The following is a 20,420-nucleotide window of genomic DNA, read 5'->3' on the forward strand; positions in this document are numbered from 1 at the left end:
TTAATGAATTGCATATTTTAAAGTATTTGAACACAGTAATGTATCTTTTTTTCTCTAGAAAGTGTTTTTAGTTACATAATACTTCACAGATTCTATTGTTAAGAATTAGAATTGCATTGATTTTTCTCGTGGACTCTTTGTCAAAATGTAATCAGTGAAGTCTCCGTAACTCTTCTTGTCTATAAAACATTTTGAACATCAAAATGTGAACTTGAAATAAGTGAAAGACTTAAAATGTGTGAAAAGTATAGAATTTTGAAATGATTGAAACACTAGAGATGTAAAACAGCTTTTGATGACTGCTATATGATCCTAACAATTCTGTGTTTGTCTTGACAGATTTTTAAGCTAATGAAACAGGACAGTTACCCACGATTTATAAAATCAGAACTGTACAAGACGTACCTGATGCGAGAGATGGGAGGGGAACCACTGGGACTGCCTAAAGATGACTTCCAGGGTATCCTAGGGGCCAAGGAGCTCAAGGAAGAAAAGAAAAAGGCAGCAAAGAATAAGGATTCAGAGGACAAGGAAAAACGAAGACGGTCTCTGTTACCATGGAGACAAAGTAAGGAAATCGTATAAGAGGTCTGGTAGCATCTACAGTGACTTGATTTAACATATACTATTCAATTTATATCTTGTCAAAACTGGCCTTTGTCTAATCCTACATTATTAATCATTTCCACTAACTGCATGGTAACCTTGGTTTTACTGTAACTGTGCTTAATTAGCACACTTAATTATCGCCCTCAAATTTTCACTCTATGAAGTATTGACTTTTTAACACAACCTTTAATTTGTGTGACGGTACATTATTCAGTTAATGCTACTGGTGATTTTTTTGGATTTTTTTCGTTAATTTAGCATTTGTTCAGCAATAAATTCCCAAAATCCAATAACTGTTAGTACTTATTGAAAAGACCCTAATTATGAATTTTGATTGTTATGTTCCACACAATACAGTAGACCAACAATAATCAGGATTGAATTGTCAGGGAACAGATTTGATGACAAACTATTTTGAAATTATACAGAATTCAGCCTTCTAGAAAAATTAACATTTTTGGAATCGCTTACAATGTTTGTCGTTTATTATATAAGGTCCAGTTTACATGTATACTGTTAGAATCATCCTTTATATTGAAATACAGCTCACACACATTTTAGTGCTATGCTCGGAACAATGACCTTGGTGCAAAAGACGCTAAGATTAGAATAAACTAATAAGTACACATATACTATCATTTTAATGTGTCTTGATTAGAGTTCATTATTTTGACCTACTGTATCTTCTGTTTAGCAATGAATATATGCCAGAAAAGTAAAGTTTTCTTTTGTTTCCATTTTTTCACAGAGAGCAGCAAAAACAGTCTAAAATCCACATCAGATTCTGATCTGAAGAAAAATGGTGGCAAAACAAATTCCTCAACAACAAAAGAATCAGAAGTTAACAACAATACGACAAGCACACAGAAGAAATCTGCTCCTGGACCAGGAATAGATCTCAGTACAATACGCAAGGAAGTGCAGGCAAGCACAAAGGAGGTAAGCTAACTGTATTTGTTGTTGGGAATGAAAAAAAAATGAAACTGGTCAACATTGTAAAAATCTGATAGCAAGTACTGCAAAAGTAACATTTGTGATATATTTTGACTGTAACTCTGAACCTCTTTTATTCCTTAGTGTAAGGAAGATCAGGAAACTGATGACAATTTCAAATTCTGTCGTGTGATTTTACCGGACGGATCAACGACGGTTGTATGTGCTAAACCAGGACAACGTATCCGATCTGTTCTTGGCAAGCTTTGTGACAAACGTAGTCTGTCAATAGCGGCCGTGGATGTGTTCTTATTGGGCTCAGACAAGGTAATGGTCCTTGGACAGAACGTACATATAGGGCAGATATTAGGTTTTGTTACCTTTGTTACCTTTCATTTTGGTGTAGTCTGTAAGAATTGTTGCTCATTCCTCTTTCTTAATCAGGCTGTCAAATTCTGATAAAATTGATGTTTACAATAATACTAATGCTTATATTATTTTACCTTGCTGGTAAAACGAGACTGTCAAAAAAATTGAGCAAAACAATTTTTAATCTTTTGTTATTTTTCATTTTTTTATAAGCATTCAATATTCTAAAAAAATCAATCAATCCAAAACAAAAGCAACCACAAAACTCAAGTTCATGGCACCAACATTCCTAAAGTAAAAGTCTATTGCTATTTTTCTGTCTTTAAGATGTAAGAATCATATTTATTTATTTTTCCATTTCAGCCCCTTGATCTCTCAGAAGACATATCAACATTAGGGTCACGTGAGGTTATGATTGAGAGACGAGTTTTGTTCCGTATGGACTTGCCAAACCGAAAATCCATAGGGGTGAAAGCCAAGCCTAACCGATCCATCCGAGATGTATTCAAACCTATACTGAACAAGTATGGCTTCAAGCTTGATGGTATATGTGTTGAGTTGGTAAGTTGGTTGTCTCTGATAGTAAAATACATAATGTAAAAAAGATTGATGAATAATATATCATAGTATTCGGACATCCAATTTTAGGTTTTATGAGTCCAAACTATTTTGAATTTAAAATGTTTTGTTATCAAATATTTATCAATGATAAGATACAAACTACAATTATACTACAGAACTGTACGAATCTGTTTAAAAGTCTAAGATTTAAGTAAAAGTAAAGTGTCAATGTTTGTAAAATTCTGTCTGCAATATAAGGCCAAAAAAAATTAATTAGTTGGTTCTCAGGCCCGCGCGCATATCATTTTTAAGACCCGCATTGCCGATTTTATTGTAAAAGTAAAAAAAAAAAAAGATTGTATGCGTGGACCAAAATTCCGGAAAAAATGTCCGCATCCGTGTTTTTATACGATTTTAGACATCACATCTTAAAAACGCTTGTCTGCATTCACACTACGAGTATTCCAAGCGCCAACGTGATTTTGATTGGCAAACGCACGAGGTTGCTCTCGTAAAAAAGTGTCTGTCTCCGGCAGTTTTAGACGGCACATCTCTTAAACGTTTGTCTGCAATACTAGTGAATGAATGTTCCAAGCGCCAAAGTGATATGCAAAACGTAACGTCGCTGGTATCTGTCCACATTCAGCACGGTTCCACGGTCGTACTGCCATGGAACATTATCGGTGGATTCTCCGATGCTTGTACTTTGACCGAACTCTTCAAATCATTGAAGGAGGGCACATAAGGACCCTAAGATTGGACTTTTCCCGAGAAACTGATGCTGAACAAAATGACGGCGTCAATCGGTCAAGTAATGATGAAGGTTGGGGAGACTGTCACAGCATTCTGCCGTTACATCCGATATGACATTATTGATGGTGCATGCACCCTAACAAAACCTGAATACCGTGATCATGACGAAACGGGTGATAGTGGGAACCGTAAACGAAATGCTTTTGATGTGCTTTTCGCGGCCGCTCGGAAAGTGTCATTACCGGAGCCATACCCCGAGGATACCACCGTTGTCAACAACAAACGTGTTGTATTTAACAAGGTATTGATAATTTGCTGTTACAAAATCCTTTTGAATTGAAACTTTCGTGAATTTTACCTCCTATTGTGTTGGGAAATAAAAAAAAAAATAAAAAATCCCTCGTCTCTTTTTTCTACAATAAAAAAGAAGAAAAAAAGCCCTCCCTCCCTCATCTAATTTGAAAAAAAGTGGCCTGAGAACCAACTAATTAATTTTGTTTGGCCTAAGATATCTGAAGGTATCAAAGCAATGAAAAGATAAATCATTGAAAAATATTAAATGATAAAAACTATATAACTATTTAAAATCTTAGTTATATCCAAGGGGAGGTTATGTCATTTCTTGAAGTCTCTCAAAGATATATTTCACTGTGTTTTTTAAGTTCTCTCTATTGTGTGTTTTAGTCTGGGCAGCCAGGACTGGTAGATATTGATGCCCAAGTGTCTACTATTGACAGTCAGAGGGTGCTCATCAAACACCAGGAGGACTGCATAGGTAGGTTACCGTGACAACCAAATGGTCACAAGTCCAGTTATTTCAATCACCGTTATTACCATCATCATTCATCATCATCATCCACATTTTTATTCTCATCACTGTCATTTTCATCATTTTCTCCTCCAAAGGTTTCATATCCACATCAAAATACATCACACATTCTTTTTTTTTAAAAACATCCATGCCAGCCTTTTGCTTTTGTCATCACATCCTTAGAAATCAGCCACTATGAACCATGACTGCTTCCTCCACTCGGTCATCTATCAGTTATATCTCATTGCATTATTTATTATCATTGTTATATTTGAATTACTTTTTATATTACACTTTTTAAGTATATGAATAGATCAAACTATTAAGACATAGCATTTTATTATCAAATATTAATTAATTTATTTCTAAAATTTAAAAATAAAAGAAAATTAGGTTAATTTTTTAATAGATGCAAATAGATTACTTCATAGGATTTTTTTATTAAAAAAAAAACATTTTCAAAGTTAAAAATCGATATTGTGATCAGGGTTGACGGTGCTATAGAGGGGAGGTAACTCTTCAGAGTTAGGTAGATTGGGCGCTAAGAAAGCACACTGCTAGTTCGATATATATTTAACTCCTGTTGTCACAGTAAGAAGTATAAATAAACAGAAAAATCAATTCTGTTATTAGTGATTCTAAAATCTATTAGAGGATTTATTTACCCATGAAAACAAACACTTGTCAGTTGACTTTCAGCTTTTTGGGGGTTTCTAATTCTGAAATTTCTAATTGTGAAAAATACTAGTGTACTGTGACAACTTTGTATATATATGTTATTTACCTAACTATATACATAATATATATTATATATACCTATATACATATAAGGTGATGGCTTTACTTTCCCTGTGTTATATTAAACAATTTACAACTACAAACAAAAAACAAACATTTTCTCCACCTTAATCACACAATAGATTGGCTCAGAACAATGACTGGACCAGTCCATTTAAAAAACTTGTGATTGTAAGGTTTAATATTTAGTGATGATGCAAAAGAACTATCAGGAAAGTTTTTATTCAGTAAATTATAAGAAAATGAAAAAAAAAAGAGAGAAAAAAAAAAAGGTAGAATAAAACCTTTGATATTTTGTTGTTTCATCACTAGATATTAGCAAACAGCAAAAACAATTCTCCTACTCAAATATAAAAACTGCCATGGCAGATATTGTTTAAAAAAAATATTGGAAAAAATGTTTTAATTTTAAAAGTTGCAGAGTGTACTATTGAGTATGAGAATTGTTTTAGAATGCAATTTCATGATTTTAACCAGAGTTATCAGATTTATTTTGTTTATCATTAATATTTTCTATGATTGCTCAAAGTTACAAGTACTAATAAATGTTATTGAAATTTTATTGAATTAGAAAATGTTTTAATATATCATTGCAAGTTTAACGGAGCCACATTTGCTAACAATGTACTGCACTGTTGTATACTTGAGAAAGGAAAAGTGTATTTCAGCTAGAGGACATCTTGATAATGCTTATTGGAAACAGCTTTAACTTTAATATAGCTCCATCCCCAGAAGCCTTACCAGCTTTGACCTTAAACATATGGCATAATGATTGGTAACACTATATTGTTATAACACAGATTTATTTACTCTTTTGATCAGGTATTTCCCTTGATGTTTAATTTGATGTTAAAAGGCATGATTTTCTTACACAAATACCTACTCACAAGGGCAGATAACTCAGCAATATAGATGAAACAATTGTCCGTATCCCCCTCCCAATCAGTTCCAGTATGACCCTTATCCCTTAAAAGGGTTATACAGTGGTCCCTCCATCATAAGACCACCCTTGGGGAATGAAAAAAATGGTCTGATAACAGAAGTGGTCTCTCCTGGGAGGTAAAATTAATATAACTATAACTATCTTACTTCACAAGACACTGGTCGTGTGAGGAAGGGTGGTCTCTTGTCAGAGCGGTCTTATATAGAGGGACTATTGTATATATATCAATGAAATGGAGATAAGAGATACACTTTTCCTTGTCTGAAGGATTTATTATAGTAGATAGTTAAACAATGTACATGGATATCTGTTTGAAAACCCGTCTGTGAAGAACGGTAATTAAAATTCCATCCAAATATGTTTCAATTCTTCCCTGATACAGCATAAGTTGTACATGATTGAAAATTTCTTCTATATCATCTATAAACATTGACAAGTATAATAAATATGTCAATTCACATTACAAAATTAGCATTATAAATAGCTTTCTTGCATTTATTGTTAAGATTTATTACTTTTGAGACATCCATGTGCATGTTTGAAAATTATATAACCTTGGTATGGCTAACTTTTCACTGTCAACAAACTAAGGTTTATTTGCAGATTGAATCTGTTTAAAGAAGAGAAAGATAAAAACAAAAAATTTCAAAAGACAAAAATTTTGGGAAGGAAGTTTACCGAAATAATAAGATTGCATATACCATGTAGTCTGCTCTAAAAGTAGTATTAAAAAAAACCATTTCTAGAACTTAAATGTTCAAGTACAAACATTTGGTTCATTTTACAAAATATTAAATTCTGATATGTTGCCGAAAAATGAGATTTAACAGTGGAAAATGTAAACAAAAAAATGGTTGCATAAGACAATGACAAATATGGAAAAAATGAAACAAGAAAGATGAAAGTTTTTAAGATATTCCTCCGACGCCATTTTGATACTGGAGAGTTTGTTGACAGTGTAATCTATAACCTTAACACCTAATATACGCATGCTGTTCATCCTTGTTTGTTTGCCTAACAGCCATCAGTAGAAATGAGGGGTTTCGGTCTAAACGGACACAGCTAGTGGTTAAATATCCCCCTGATTTCCATGTTAACGCCAGTCAAGAAAGCACCTCTCTTGATGTGATCACAAATCGAATATTTGAAGATTTAATGAGGGGCAAATCTGAGCTGGCTCATAACTTTGATGAACTTGGAATTCTAGATCCCGAGAACTCTCCGCAGGTAAGTTGGCCTCTGTAGTGTGTGTCTAACTGCTTTGTGGTGCCATGTACATAGTCACTCTCACAGAAGCTCTTGTAACCTGGTTTCCATGGTAACCATAGCCCATAATAACCAGCCAAGCACAGAAAACTATTAAATTTTTGCTTCTTTTTTTTTTTTCTTTTAAATTATATTCATATATCATATTTAACTTAGATGCTTTAGTTTGCTTCTTGATAACAAATTTATTTACATGGGTTGTTCTTAGATCTATCCCTATTAACGCTGAGGAATGGCTTTTTGTAGATTTTTATTTATTTTTTTTTTAATAATTAGTATCTCTGAAATGGTTCACATTTTCAAAGCCTTTATCATGGGCAGAGAAGAAAGTAGATGGGTGATGTTGTTTTTACAATTAACCTAATAAACAAGACATTAATTATATACAGTTCAACAGTTTGAAATTTTTAACACTCACACTCTTTATGAATGATATTGATTCTTAGTACTTTCAACAAACAGACATACAATACACATATAAAGGAAACATTAACATGTCACAAAAATTCAGGTAACACTTATATCTCACACTCTTTATGAATGATATTGATTCTTAGTACTTTCAACAAACAGACATACAATACACATATAAAGGAAACATTAACATGTCACAAAAATTCAGGTAACACTTATATCAAACAAATGTACAACCTTAACATGTATATTGATGCGAAATCTACATTTTACAAAAAACCTTTGTATGAATAATACCTTCATTGAAAGGTTGTACAACTTTCAATCAACATATTATCAAATTCTGTAAAAGCCAAATGTTGAATCTTGATAGTTGAACCACAAAAAAAATATAGACAACTAGATCACTAAAACTCTTGGATAACATAGTGTACCTGCTACACATCGCATGAGCCTAATTGACCTAGACAATGTATAGTGTTGCTGAAAGGTAAGATTACCAAACTTAGTTGTCTGTCGGGGACACCGCGCTGATCCCAGAATACGCTTCCCGCCTGCTTTTAGTTAAAGTAACTTTCTCTGGTTTGAAAGGTCCGGGTAGATTCAGAGTAGATTGGACTTGGCATACTTCTCTACTAGCATAACATGGTCTCTTTTCCATTTAAAATTAAATACTATTAACAAACAAAAAAATCAAAACTTAAGATAACCTTTACATTAATGTTGCTGTTAAATAATTTTCAGAATTAATTTCTTTTTGATTCATTCAGAGAATGTTTCATTTTGTAATAATACATATATTGATAGATAAGTTGGATAAATAAAATATCATTTAATTGATTCAATATACATGTACTTTTAAATTTTGTCAATAAGTACAAGTAATAGAAAGAAATGATAAATGAAACCATTTTGGCTCAGTAAATTATAAGCGTTGGACTACATGTAGATACCAGAAGTGGAAAACTAACTGAAAGTTAATCATAAATATATTTACTGAATACAGAGTAATTATGACTTGAAGAGAGCAGCCTGATTTAATGTATTTAAAAATGATAATGGTCTTATTATTATTGGAGTAAGGAAAGTTATCATACATCAATATGGAGAGATAGAAATAATCTGTGATTTCTTTAGATTGTAAAAAGGTAAACAGTAATGTTTTGAATTAAATCATTGTAATTGTTCAATAACCAGAAAGAGGTAGGTATTTCAGATATCTTATAAAACCAAAGAGTTGTTTGGGGCAACGTTTAAAATCCTGAATCTTTTGATAATAATAATTAATAATTTAATAATTTTTTGTCCATTGATACATAGAACTGATGTAATTAAATTTCTGATGCAGGTACCGAGGAAAGGCAGCGGAGATCATCGCTCTTTGGGTTTATTTGGCCTCCGGAGAAAAGAGTCGCAGGCGGCAGGAAAGGCAGTGGAGATGCCAAAAGTGAAGCACAAGCACAAAGTTACATTTAATCTTCAAAAGAATCAAACGCGTAAAGCAGCCACCCAGGATGGTAAGAACATATATATATATATATAGTCCAATGTAAATAGCTCTCACATGATCCAATTGTTATCAATTGACCTTGCCCATGGGGATATGGGTATTTTCATTGGCTGTGTTGTCAGAAATCCATTGTGATGTTTTAGTACAATGATTTAACAAATTTATAAAAATGGTTGCCTCAATCTTATAAGTCAAAGGTTTTGTTAGTAACAAGGATAAATATTTCTTAAATTTGTGTTCTTCGTTTTTCATGAAACTCTGCTTCAGACTTGTTTCATAAATCTCATAGAAAACAAACATTCTCCCTCCCCAATATTTGAAAATTTTGCTACGTACTACTTTCATTGAAACAATGGTGTCATTTCCTTCTTTGACTAGAATACGTAATCCTGATTTTGTGGTTGAATCACATATTTCAAATGACTTTTACGTTATTAACTCCCTTGCCATCTAAAGAATTTTTCTAAGTTTCTTCTCTTTATTCAACAGATGATAAATTCCTAGACCTGCTTTCTAAAGTGCAGAGTGGGCGCTTTGATGACCAGCGGGGTCTGGACACACAGAATTCAGAAATACCTGAATTCCTACAGAACAAATCTCATCATCTCTCCGGACGGGAGAGCGCTCCACCTGTGCTCTCCGGAGGACGTGCTCGAGCAGACGACTACATTAAAAGCAATCACGAAAAGTACATGTCGTACACACGAGGACAGATGATGATACGACCTTCCTCAGTGTCACTAGACTCCATGACCTTTGACCGTCGTAACAACAGGTCTGATCGGGATGTGTTTGAGAGTGGAGATTTTGATTCATGTAATCTCGATTCTCCTGCGGAGCCTCTTCCTCATGGTAATGAAAGTTTCAGTACTGATGGTGTTATTCCCTCCAATGCAGAAGCACAGGAATTTTTCCAAGCCCCAGTGCCGGACTCGACAGATTTTGATGATCCGTGTATGGCAGAAAAAAGTCTACGAGACATTGGATTTGATTACAGTTTTAACATGTACCAGGCAAAAGCCTGGGGCTATTCACGGCATAATCCATACGCCCAACAAAAACTATCATCACAGGAAACGGAGACGCCCGGTGATGACGCAGCTTTCCTTGATGAGACACTTACCCCAAATGACCCAGACTTTGACAATACATTGATAAGTTCACCAGTTCAGGGTCACATAAGGTCATTATCTGTGCCAGTGTCGCTTCACACTCCTGCCAATAAAGGGGGCATGTCAAGAGAAAACGGACTCGTTCAAACAAGTACACCCCTCAGTACAAAGTCGGACATAGTGCAAACAATCACTCCCCTATCACAGAAATCTGAGATTAGAAATGGGGTAGGGGACTCGGCCCCGAGTAAAACATACAGTTCACGTGTCAGTCATAGCTCAGCGTTCCACCATCCCAACACCCAGGTAACGTCACCGCCCTCGGACAATAAACCAGTGATCATCGACCTTGGAGATTCAGAAACCAACATCACATTTGTGTGAAGGAAAAAAAAGACGATTTTTGTCAGAGGCATTTTTTATTGGAAACAGAAAAAGTCTACTCTCTAAATTTGTTTGCTTTCTTGATTTTACTTATCCTTTAATTTGAGATCAGTTCAGCTTTAATGAAAAGAAATATATATCATAATTTATGCATTAATTTCAGGAAGAAATGTCTCAGTGCTATAGGAATGTTTTAAATAATTTTGTGTTGATACAGTATAACATGCTTAAAGCCTTTATCAGCAAAAGCTTTATGGAAAAAAATGTGATTATAACATTGTCATTATATAAGAATATATGACGGTAGTAAGAATTTTAAGTTTATATCCTATAACTATCTAATATCGAGTTTTAACAAGATTTTTAGCAATGTGTGTTTATAGAAAATGTTCCAGAAATGATAGATGGGAAGCATGTTTTCAGAGACAATATAACTTGAAAGTGAATTCCACATTGATCAGAAGTATGATTTTGAGCTTTTCTTTTGATTTTCGAAAGTTATGTTTCGTTCAAAAGACAGTGTTCTCTCCATGCCCCCTCACTCCTTCCGTCATTCAGTTCGTTGTTCAGCAATATTAGTTTTTTAAACAAGATAACCACTCCTATCTTACAAATGCTTTATAAGATTGATAAAGTGACCCATTAGACATCCCCCATACTCCCCTATTTAATGTATCAATGTTGGATTCCACTGGTGGGACCACTTTGTATGTTTAAGGTGCTAAGTTTGCAAATTGTATTTTCATTATAACATTTGAAAAGTTTTAAAATGAGAAAGAATGGAGAAATGTTTCTGGAATTTTGAAAAGAGAACTGTAAAATATAACACATCCTGGCTACAATTTCGTAAATTTTAGTTCATTCAAGAGAGTGAAAAAAGAAAGAAAAACAAAGACTTTAGTTTTGATCAATCAAAATGTATGTTCAATGTTCCTGATTTTCTATGATGAAAACATTAATGAATCTTTGAAGGAAAATGTGCAGCAAAGTTTTTCACTAAAGCTTTATTATAACTACTATGTCACGAAACCTTATTTTAGCCAGGATGTTTAGATTACAGTTGTTATGTATGTATGTATGGAAGTTCAGATTGTTAGGTGTGTAGAAATCAAAATGAGGACGGCCAGGGTATGTTATGTCCTAGAGATGCTTTAATAGTGTTACTGGGAAAAAAAGTACAGGATTTTATATTGAGGTACTGATTAAGTTGAATAAGGTATAGGTTAATCAGAGTTAGTGGTTGTATGTTATGTGCGATTGTAAAAGTTTGCGGCTTATGGAATTGAAAGGTTTGGGTGACATATACTTGGAGGATTCCAGAGACATATAAGTTAGGTACAGAAAAATATTTTTGTACAGAGCAAGTGAAAAAATTTAAATATGTGAAGTTACCGTGGTGATAGTGAGTGAAGTTATGTAAAACTGTTGTGGATTCATGTTATTGTTTTGAAATATTTAAATATTTTATTTTATGAGTACTAAATAAAGTACAGGATAAACAAGCATCTTGTTTTCATAGTCATGATTTTATAATTAAAGGCCCAATACCATTCTGAAACACAAAAATTAAAAGTTGATTAAAAACAAAAATAACATTTGAAAATTTATATCAGTAGATTAAGATTAGATAATAATCAAATGCAAGATTTCCTGCATATTCTATGTCTACAGTGAATATTCCTTTCGCTGTTTTGCCATTTGACACAGTGATAATCAACTAATGCATAGTAATCAGGATGATGTACATGTGGTGAACATAAGACGACCCACATTATAAAAATTAACATTTGATTTATTTTAATCAAATTGTTCAGGTGATGTTCAGGTAACGGTAAGCTCATAACTTTTGTGACTCTAGAACATTATCAATTTTGTTTTACATTCCCATTTTGAAAATTAAAACACCGTTTTGGAAAGGTAGCGGGCCTTTAGCATCATTGCAAGAGACTTGTAGGGCCTGTGTTTCATTCTACTTGCTTTATCACTTGAAATGCTTTACAGTTACTTTCCTTGTGGTATGGAGCTGAACTATTAGGCACAGCGTAATGCAGAAAACAAATTTTGTAGGTTATCATGGCTGATTAGCAATAATGTTATGGAAACAGGTTTTATATACAACAACATTTTCAGGCATGATACATTTGGTATTTTTAGCCCACCATCACCAGATGGTCGCCAGGCCGCCATCTTGGATTTTGATAGTTAAAATTTGTTATCACTATGTCTCAGAAAGTACTGAAGGGATCTTTTTCAAATTTCATATGTAGGTTCCTCTAGTGCCCTAGTTGTACATATTGCATTTTTAGACCGATCTGTGAACAAGATGGCCGCCAGGGAGCCATCTTGGATTTTAATAGTTAAAGTTTGTTATCGCTATTTCTCAGAAAGTGCAGAAGGGGTCTTTCTCAAATTTCATATGTAGGTTCCCCTAGGGCCCTAGTTGTGCACACTGCGATTTGGGGCCGATTGATCGACAAGATAGCTGCCAAGGAGCCATCTTGGATTTTGATATTTGAAGTTTGTTACTGCTATTTTTCAAAAGGTACTGAAGCAATCTGTCTCAAATTTTATGTGGAGTATGTTTGAAAAAGTTAAAAAAAAAGTAGAGAAAAGATCCATCTTTCCATTGTCAGACATAGATCATTCTTTGGTGGGCGCCAAGATCCCTCTGGGATCTCTTGTTGAACTGGAGCTATTTGAGTAGAAGCCATGCATGGAGCAACATCACATTGCTTGGATTCAAACTTGCAGTGCTCTATAGTCACCAGGAAATTATAAATATGCTTTCAGAGGTTAATCTTCAAATCTTTAGCGTTCTATTTAAGAGCGGATGGTTACTAATGGTTAAATTTTCTTGCAAATCGCTTAACTGCTCTACAAACTGAACTACTGCTTCACATACTTCACCATTATGGTATAAAGGGGAAAATGAACCAGTGGATAAAGCATTTTATATTAGGTCAAAAACAAGCTGTCCTGTGTGAAGTCGAAATCTCTTCTTAACTATATCATCTGAGCAGGATGCTAAGTGTCTCCAGTCTGACCTTGATCAGTTGGCGGCATGGGAAAAAGACTGGAGTATGTCCTTTCACCCAAGCAAGTGTAATGTTCCATCGAACACGTAGTCGCTCTTAAAAAAACTTTGCTTATACACTACACGGCCACACTCTAGAACATGTAAAGTAAACACGACAAAGTACCTTGGTGTAACCTTAACATCAGACTTGACCTGTGGGAAGCATATTGGAAACATCTGTAACAAGGCAAACAACACTCTTAGCTTTTTATGACGAAACCTTAAAATTAACTCCAAATGAACAGGCATTTAAATCATTAGTGAGACCATCTGTTGAACACTCTAAACTGATATCTCCAAAATTGAAATGGTCCAACGTAGAGGTGCACGTTTTACTCTAAATCGACATGCGAATAGATCTAGTGTTAGCGACATGCTGGCAATTATAGATTGGCCTCGTTTAGAAACCCGAAGAAAAAATGCCCGTCTATCCAATGACAAATAACAAATGACAATGACAATGATTTTATTCTCGTAAAAACATTAGTGTAGAGCATATATAAACAGGACATATACATGTAAACAGCATTAACAATGAAACAGTACAGTACATGGTTGGATTAGTTTAACGTCCTATCAACAGCCAGGGTCATTTAAGGACGTGCCAGGTTTGTTGGTGGAGGAAAGCCGAAGAAAAACCACCGGACTAGCGGTCAGTACCTGGCAACTGCCCCACATGGGATTCGAACCCGCATCCCAGAGGTGGAGGGCTTGTGGTAATATGTCGGTACAACTTAACCACTCGGCCACCGCGGCCCTTATTACACATCTACTAGAATACACATAGGATATACTGTTTATATTAATGAACTGAATTAAATCTGTCTTGTATAATAATTATAAATTTTGTGAGAAAAATTTGTGAAATAAGTTCATTGTTTACGACATAACTAAAGATGCTCCACCGCCGACAAGAGCATAAATGATATTCATCATTTGAACAATAATTGGTGTTAAATCGTGTATATATATGCCTAATTAACACAAAAAAATATATATAAAATAATTTGTTTCGTCTTTGATACATGCGTAATCAGTACTTCATTTCATATAGAATATAGTGCCATAGAATTTTTTGGGATGCAATTAATCATTTTTCATATTTTTAACTTGAAGTAAAATTAGAAGCTCAAACTTTTCAATGGTGTAAAGTAATTATATAAGTAACTTTTGTAACTGAAGAAAAATGCAAAATCGTCTACTCCTGTTTTTGATAATGAAACAAAATACCATTTGTCAGCGGTGGAGCATCTTTAGAGTATCAAATTTAAAAGTATTTGGTCTTTCATAATAGTATCTAGACATAAATTTCTTTCTATTGGATACTAATTGATCATCAGTACAGTTAAATAAATAATGGAACTCGTCTCCAATTTCGTTTAAGTTACACATGCTACAAAATCGTTGTTCTCTAGGTACACTGTATATTAATCCATTTGCCACATTCAATCCCTAGTTTTACATTACATGTTCTAAATTTACAATTGGCCTTCGCCAGACGTGGAAGAAGAACAATCAAATAGTTTTCAAAAATTAAATCATGCTTATAAATTCTATAATTGGTACATTTCGGAGAGTTGAAAACATCAGTTTTCAAAATATATATAAAATTACTTTTGAGGGCATGGACAATTACTTTTTTTTTCAAACAATGTGAACTGGTGAATTCCCTGCTCTCGAAACTATGAACAAGATTACATTTTTCAAAAATACTTTTAATACATTTTATCCACTGTGTATTATAATGATTAGTAATCTGGAACAGTTTATAATTAAGTTTGATATGTGATGATTCGATTATCCTTGCCCAATAGCCAATCATGCGAACTTTAATACTGATAGATAATGGGAATCTACCAAGTTCCCCGTATACCATGAAGTTGGGTGTTGATGTTTTCAACTTAAGAATATGTTTATAAAATTTAAGGTGGAGACGTTCTAAGAGTTTATAATCACAAAACCCCCAAACCTCACAATCGTGTAATATAACAGGTTTTATAGCTTTATCAAAAATATCTAAATTACAATCAATAGACAGATAATGACTCCTACAGTTAGCAATGGCACCATACATCGCTTTTATACCCTTTTCATATAATTTCTTAACATTAAATTGCGTGAAGCCATTTTTAGTGAAATAAAAACCAAGATATTTGGAATTTTTTACAATTTCCACGTTGATACCATTAAAAGTGAACCTTATATCTCGAGATAGATTCCCTCTACCAAAAACCATAACTTTTGTCTCATCGATGGTAACTTTAAGGTGCCATAGCTTGGAATAATTATAAAATGCATGAAGTTGCTTTTGTAAATCTTCAGCAGAGTCTGCAAGTAATATAGTATCGTCAGCACACAGTAAGACATAAAACTTTTGTTTATACAGGAATCATAATATCAATAGTAGATTTGTTATATTCATTACAAACTAAGTCCTCACCAACAGCCCTATTACATCTTAATTTACTGACACATTTAAGAATTTCAGATGCTGATATTTGTTGATGAACACCAAGGTTCGACAACTCTTTGATTTCTTCAATTGATAGTACATGGTCAATATCACCTTCAACATTATTATTAAAATATGTACCAAAAAAAGTTGAATAATTCATGGATGCTTGCCTTACATGATTTATTTGTAGAATTACCCTGATTTAATATTTTCCAATATTCTATTGGGTTTCTAGATCTTAGATTATTTAACTTGGTTTTTATATTCTTCTTATGTGAGTTCACAGCAGATTTCAGTGTTTTACGATAACTTCGTTCCTTATCATATACATTTTTTAAGCGCAATATCACCAAATTTTTTGTATAATCTCTTGGCTTTTCTGTAGTTATGTCTAGCAGATTTACATTCAGTAGTAAACCAAGGTTTTCGAAATGCTGATACTTCTGAACTGGTTGGTTGATACCAAATGCATGTTTGGCAGCATCCGACGAAGATTTCACACATTATATTTACAGTTTCATCTAGTGAATTTAAATTATCAGTTTCGCTATTACACATAGCGTCTACGATATTATAGATATAGGGAAACCTTTCGGACCCATAATCAACAAATAATCCTTTACCAGCATCATTCCACTTTTTAGGTTTCAACAATGGGGAATGGTGTCTCTCCTCGATCTCACTTGTATCAGAAATATTACATTTTTTAGCTCACCTGGCCCGAAGGTAATTATCAAGCTCCTGGTAAACTGGATTTAAATTAACATCTGGCATATTTGTGTCTCCTTCTTGATTGTCATTCATTAACTCTTTAAAGTGTGAATAAAACTCATCAATACATAGGGTAGATGTAACTCTGTTCGGTGTCTTCTTTTTTATTAACTTATAGAATTGCCGAGGGTTTGATCTTTTCAAGAAATCCAACATATTTCCTTCATGTCGTTTATACTGCCTTTTCAATTTACACTCTAATTTTTTATAATCACGTTTAACTAATATCAGACGATTTTGTTCAGACTTGTCCTTATTTAACTGTTTTAATGATTTTTTATATTCTCTAAATAGTTTTTTGCATAATCATTGTTGGGTTATCCATGGTTTGTCCTTTGTAGTTTTAACCTGACGTCTATCATTGGCAGAGTTCCGAACAGAGTTATCTCTACATACACAATATGGCAGAGTACACTCATTGAGTATTTGACTTATGTTATTAACACATCTATTAACTACTTATTGACTATCAAAATCAACATCGATTTCTTCATTTATTCTCCCTATAGACTAATGCAATTTATTCAGGATTAAAGGTATATTTTCATCATTCCACTTTACTGATGTACTTTTTCCTCTGCTTGAAAAATCACTCTCTGTATTTTATATCCTTTTCATTTGAAAAAATGAGTTTACTATAAGTAATGGTAAATGAGACGGGACTATGATCCGAGTATGTATTAATCTTCTCAATATGTGAACCTTCAGTTAGCAAATAATCAATCAAGCTTTTTCCATTTGTGTTGTAAAACGTATAAGAGCCGTGATCGTCATCTTGGTGTCTACCGTTAACTACACGTAAGCCTGATGATTAGCATATTTCTAACAACCTTCTACCGAATGTATTAACCTCATTATCCCTACTTTTACGCTTGTTTTTTTTTCTGTTTCATCATTATAACTAAACATACTATTCATATTGCGTACACTATCATGTAATCGATCATTTTCTATATAATCCTGTCTATTTCCCGTCCTTGCGTTTAAATCACCAACAACGAGTTGTGTTGTAAAATGTATAAGAGCCGTGATCGTCATCTTGGTGTCTACCGTTAACTATACGTAAGCCTGATGATTAGCATATTTCTAACAACCTTCTACCGAATGTATTAACCTCATTATCCCTACTTTTACGCTTGTTTTTTTTCTGTTTCATCATTATAACTAAACATACTATTCATATTGCGTACACTATCATGTAATCGATCATTTTCTATATAATCCTGTCTATTTCCCGTCCTTGCGTTTAAATCACCAACAACGTGTACATCTCCTATATTCTTATATTTAGAGATCGCTTCTTCTAAACACTGAAAAAGGTCAGTATCATAATGATCATAGTAAACACTATTTTCAGGGGGGATGTAGCAAAATGCAAAAAGTATAGGCTTAGCGGAACTATGTAATACTTCAACTTTAACCCAAACAATACTGTCATGGATATTTTCAATTATGCTTATTTTGTTACGTAATTCAGATAAATAGTTGGCAAAGTCGATCTTTTAAAGTGAACAGTTGGGCAAGGATGGCTAAAGTCGGTAAAAATGGTGTGAATGTATCCAGTATAATTTCTTATGAAATAGAAAAATAAAATCTCTCGCCAAAATCTGTCTCCGTGCGAAGAAATTAATTTAAAGTATAGGAATCCTAAAACGTCCTCCCGGCTGACTATGTCCGTGGTTACATTTACATGCAGCCTCGCTTTCAATGCTTTCAACTTTCCTTTACTTTAATGGTCAGAACTGGGAAACGTAAGCAGAACTTGACCGTCGTATTAATATGTGAGAACTTTTGGAAGGCCAATGAACGCATTTAGACTGGTTTTCTTTGCCCGACTATTCACTTTAACATAATGAATATTAAAACGAAAAGCTTCGTAAGTGGATCGATACTCACAATGTCAAAGTTCCAAATGCTCAACCTTCAAGGTGTTTGTCAAGGACAGACTACAAGATGGTAAGGCCAAAAAAAATAGGTCGGGTTTTGTTTTTAACTCTAAAATGATGGCCGGAACTGGAGTCTGAGATTGAAATCCCGACTTTTTAATATTTTTTTCGTTTAAAAATGGAAAAAAATTAGGGTCGGGGGTAAAAAATTAGGGTCAGTCGGGTAACGCTAAACAGACATTTTTTGGCCTAAGTCATCATTATCACTCTTTCAATATTATCCAACTTTGAACAAAAAAAAAGAACAAAAAAAAAAACAAAAAAAAAAAAAAACAAGTGAATGTCATGATAATGGAGATGGTAAAACAATGAGCAAACCATATAGCCGTTACTTTTAGTGGGACTCATATTTTCGCGGGACTTTGTTATGACCATCGCATTGGGTGATATTTACGGGACTGCTTGTTTTCAGGTATTTTCCTAAGTTTATGGCTGTAAAATATCCCTCTTAGCTATGGTCATGTGGAAATGTCACCATTAAATTTTTCCTAGTGAATTAAAGCAAGAGCATAATTGTCAAAAAGTGTGCCATTTTGGGTAGCGTGCCAATTTTGGTTACATGACGTTAACCTCGTTTCACAAAATCTCATATGAAATGAATACTCATGTAAGATCCTATATATATCAAGCTCAAAGTAACAAAGTAACTTAAGATGTAAGTGAGACTTGTATAACTGAAAAAGTAAAAGCAGGTAACAAAAAGAAACAGGAATTTGGTATTTTTTACCAAGTTGCCATAGTAACAAAAACTAATACTGAACATGGAAGTTCCGCAATAGCAAAATGTAACATTTTTGGTATTGCAATTTTGTAAGTAACAAAATGCCGAAAAATTAAAACAAAACTTTAATTCCAAAATTTGACATGGTTTCACGCCCCCTCCAAACGCAAATCCTGAACCGCCCCTTCTTATCTCTAATTATCGTTAAAAAATATTATGTCGTTATAACGACTTATCATGTCGTAACGACTTAGTTATGTCGTCGTTATTACCACATAGCTTAGTCGTTATTACAACATACTAAGTCGTTATAACGACATAGGTAAGTCGTTATTACGAGATACTAAGTCGTTATTACGACATTGCGAAGTCGTTATTACGACATTACTAAGTCGTTATAACGACATAGGTAAGTCGTTATTACGACATACTAAGTCATTAAAACGACATAGGTAAGTCGTTATTACGACATACTAAGTCATTAAAACGAGATACTATGTCGTTATTACGACATACTAAGTCGTTATAACGACACACTAAGTCGTTATAACGACATAGCTTAGTCGTTATTACAACATACTAAGTCGTTATAACGACATAGCTTAGTCGTTATTACAACATACTAAGTCGTTATTACAACATACTAAGTCGTTATTACAACATACTAAGTCGTTATTACGACATACTAAAACGTTATAACGAGATACTATGTCGTTATTACGACATAACTAAGTAGTTATTACAACATACTATATCGTTATAACGAGATACTATGTCGTTATTACGACATAGCTAAAAATATGATAACCTACCTAGGATATTTTATTTTTCCAAAACCAGATGTAGACGCCTGTGGTCTTAAACATTACTATTCTAGTACTTACTGTATTACAAATTATCATGCATAATTTAGACCTCTAATATCCTATGTAATTCCACACTATTCTGTGTGTCAATTCGCGGTAGTATCATAATTAACCTCAAAATT

At 33.6% G+C, this 20,420-nt stretch overlaps 1 protein-coding gene across 1 annotated transcript in view; it reads left to right on the forward strand.

The window, feature by feature from the left end:
• Nucleotides 1-11,966, forward strand: part of LOC138334943 (regulator of G-protein signaling 14-like) — a 128,701-nt gene extending 116,735 nt beyond the window's left edge. Inside the window, exons 7-14 of the mRNA XM_069283817.1 lie at nucleotides 340-568; nucleotides 1,358-1,548; nucleotides 1,687-1,869; nucleotides 2,275-2,472; nucleotides 3,910-4,000; nucleotides 6,799-7,004; nucleotides 8,806-8,974; nucleotides 9,457-11,966. Of these exons, the coding sequence (XP_069139918.1) occupies nucleotides 340-568; nucleotides 1,358-1,548; nucleotides 1,687-1,869; nucleotides 2,275-2,472; nucleotides 3,910-4,000; nucleotides 6,799-7,004; nucleotides 8,806-8,974; nucleotides 9,457-10,463 (2,274 nt within the window). The 3' untranslated portion in view covers nucleotides 10,464-11,966. The remainder of the gene's footprint in view (nucleotides 1-339; nucleotides 569-1,357; nucleotides 1,549-1,686; nucleotides 1,870-2,274; nucleotides 2,473-3,909; nucleotides 4,001-6,798; nucleotides 7,005-8,805; nucleotides 8,975-9,456) is intronic.
• Nucleotides 11,967-20,420: the final 8,454 nt, after the last annotated feature.

Source organism: Argopecten irradians, chromosome 11 (genome assembly GCF_041381155.1).
Source record: "Argopecten irradians isolate NY chromosome 11, Ai_NY, whole genome shotgun sequence".
Lineage (NCBI taxonomy): Eukaryota > Metazoa > Mollusca > Bivalvia > Pectinida > Pectinidae > Argopecten > Argopecten irradians.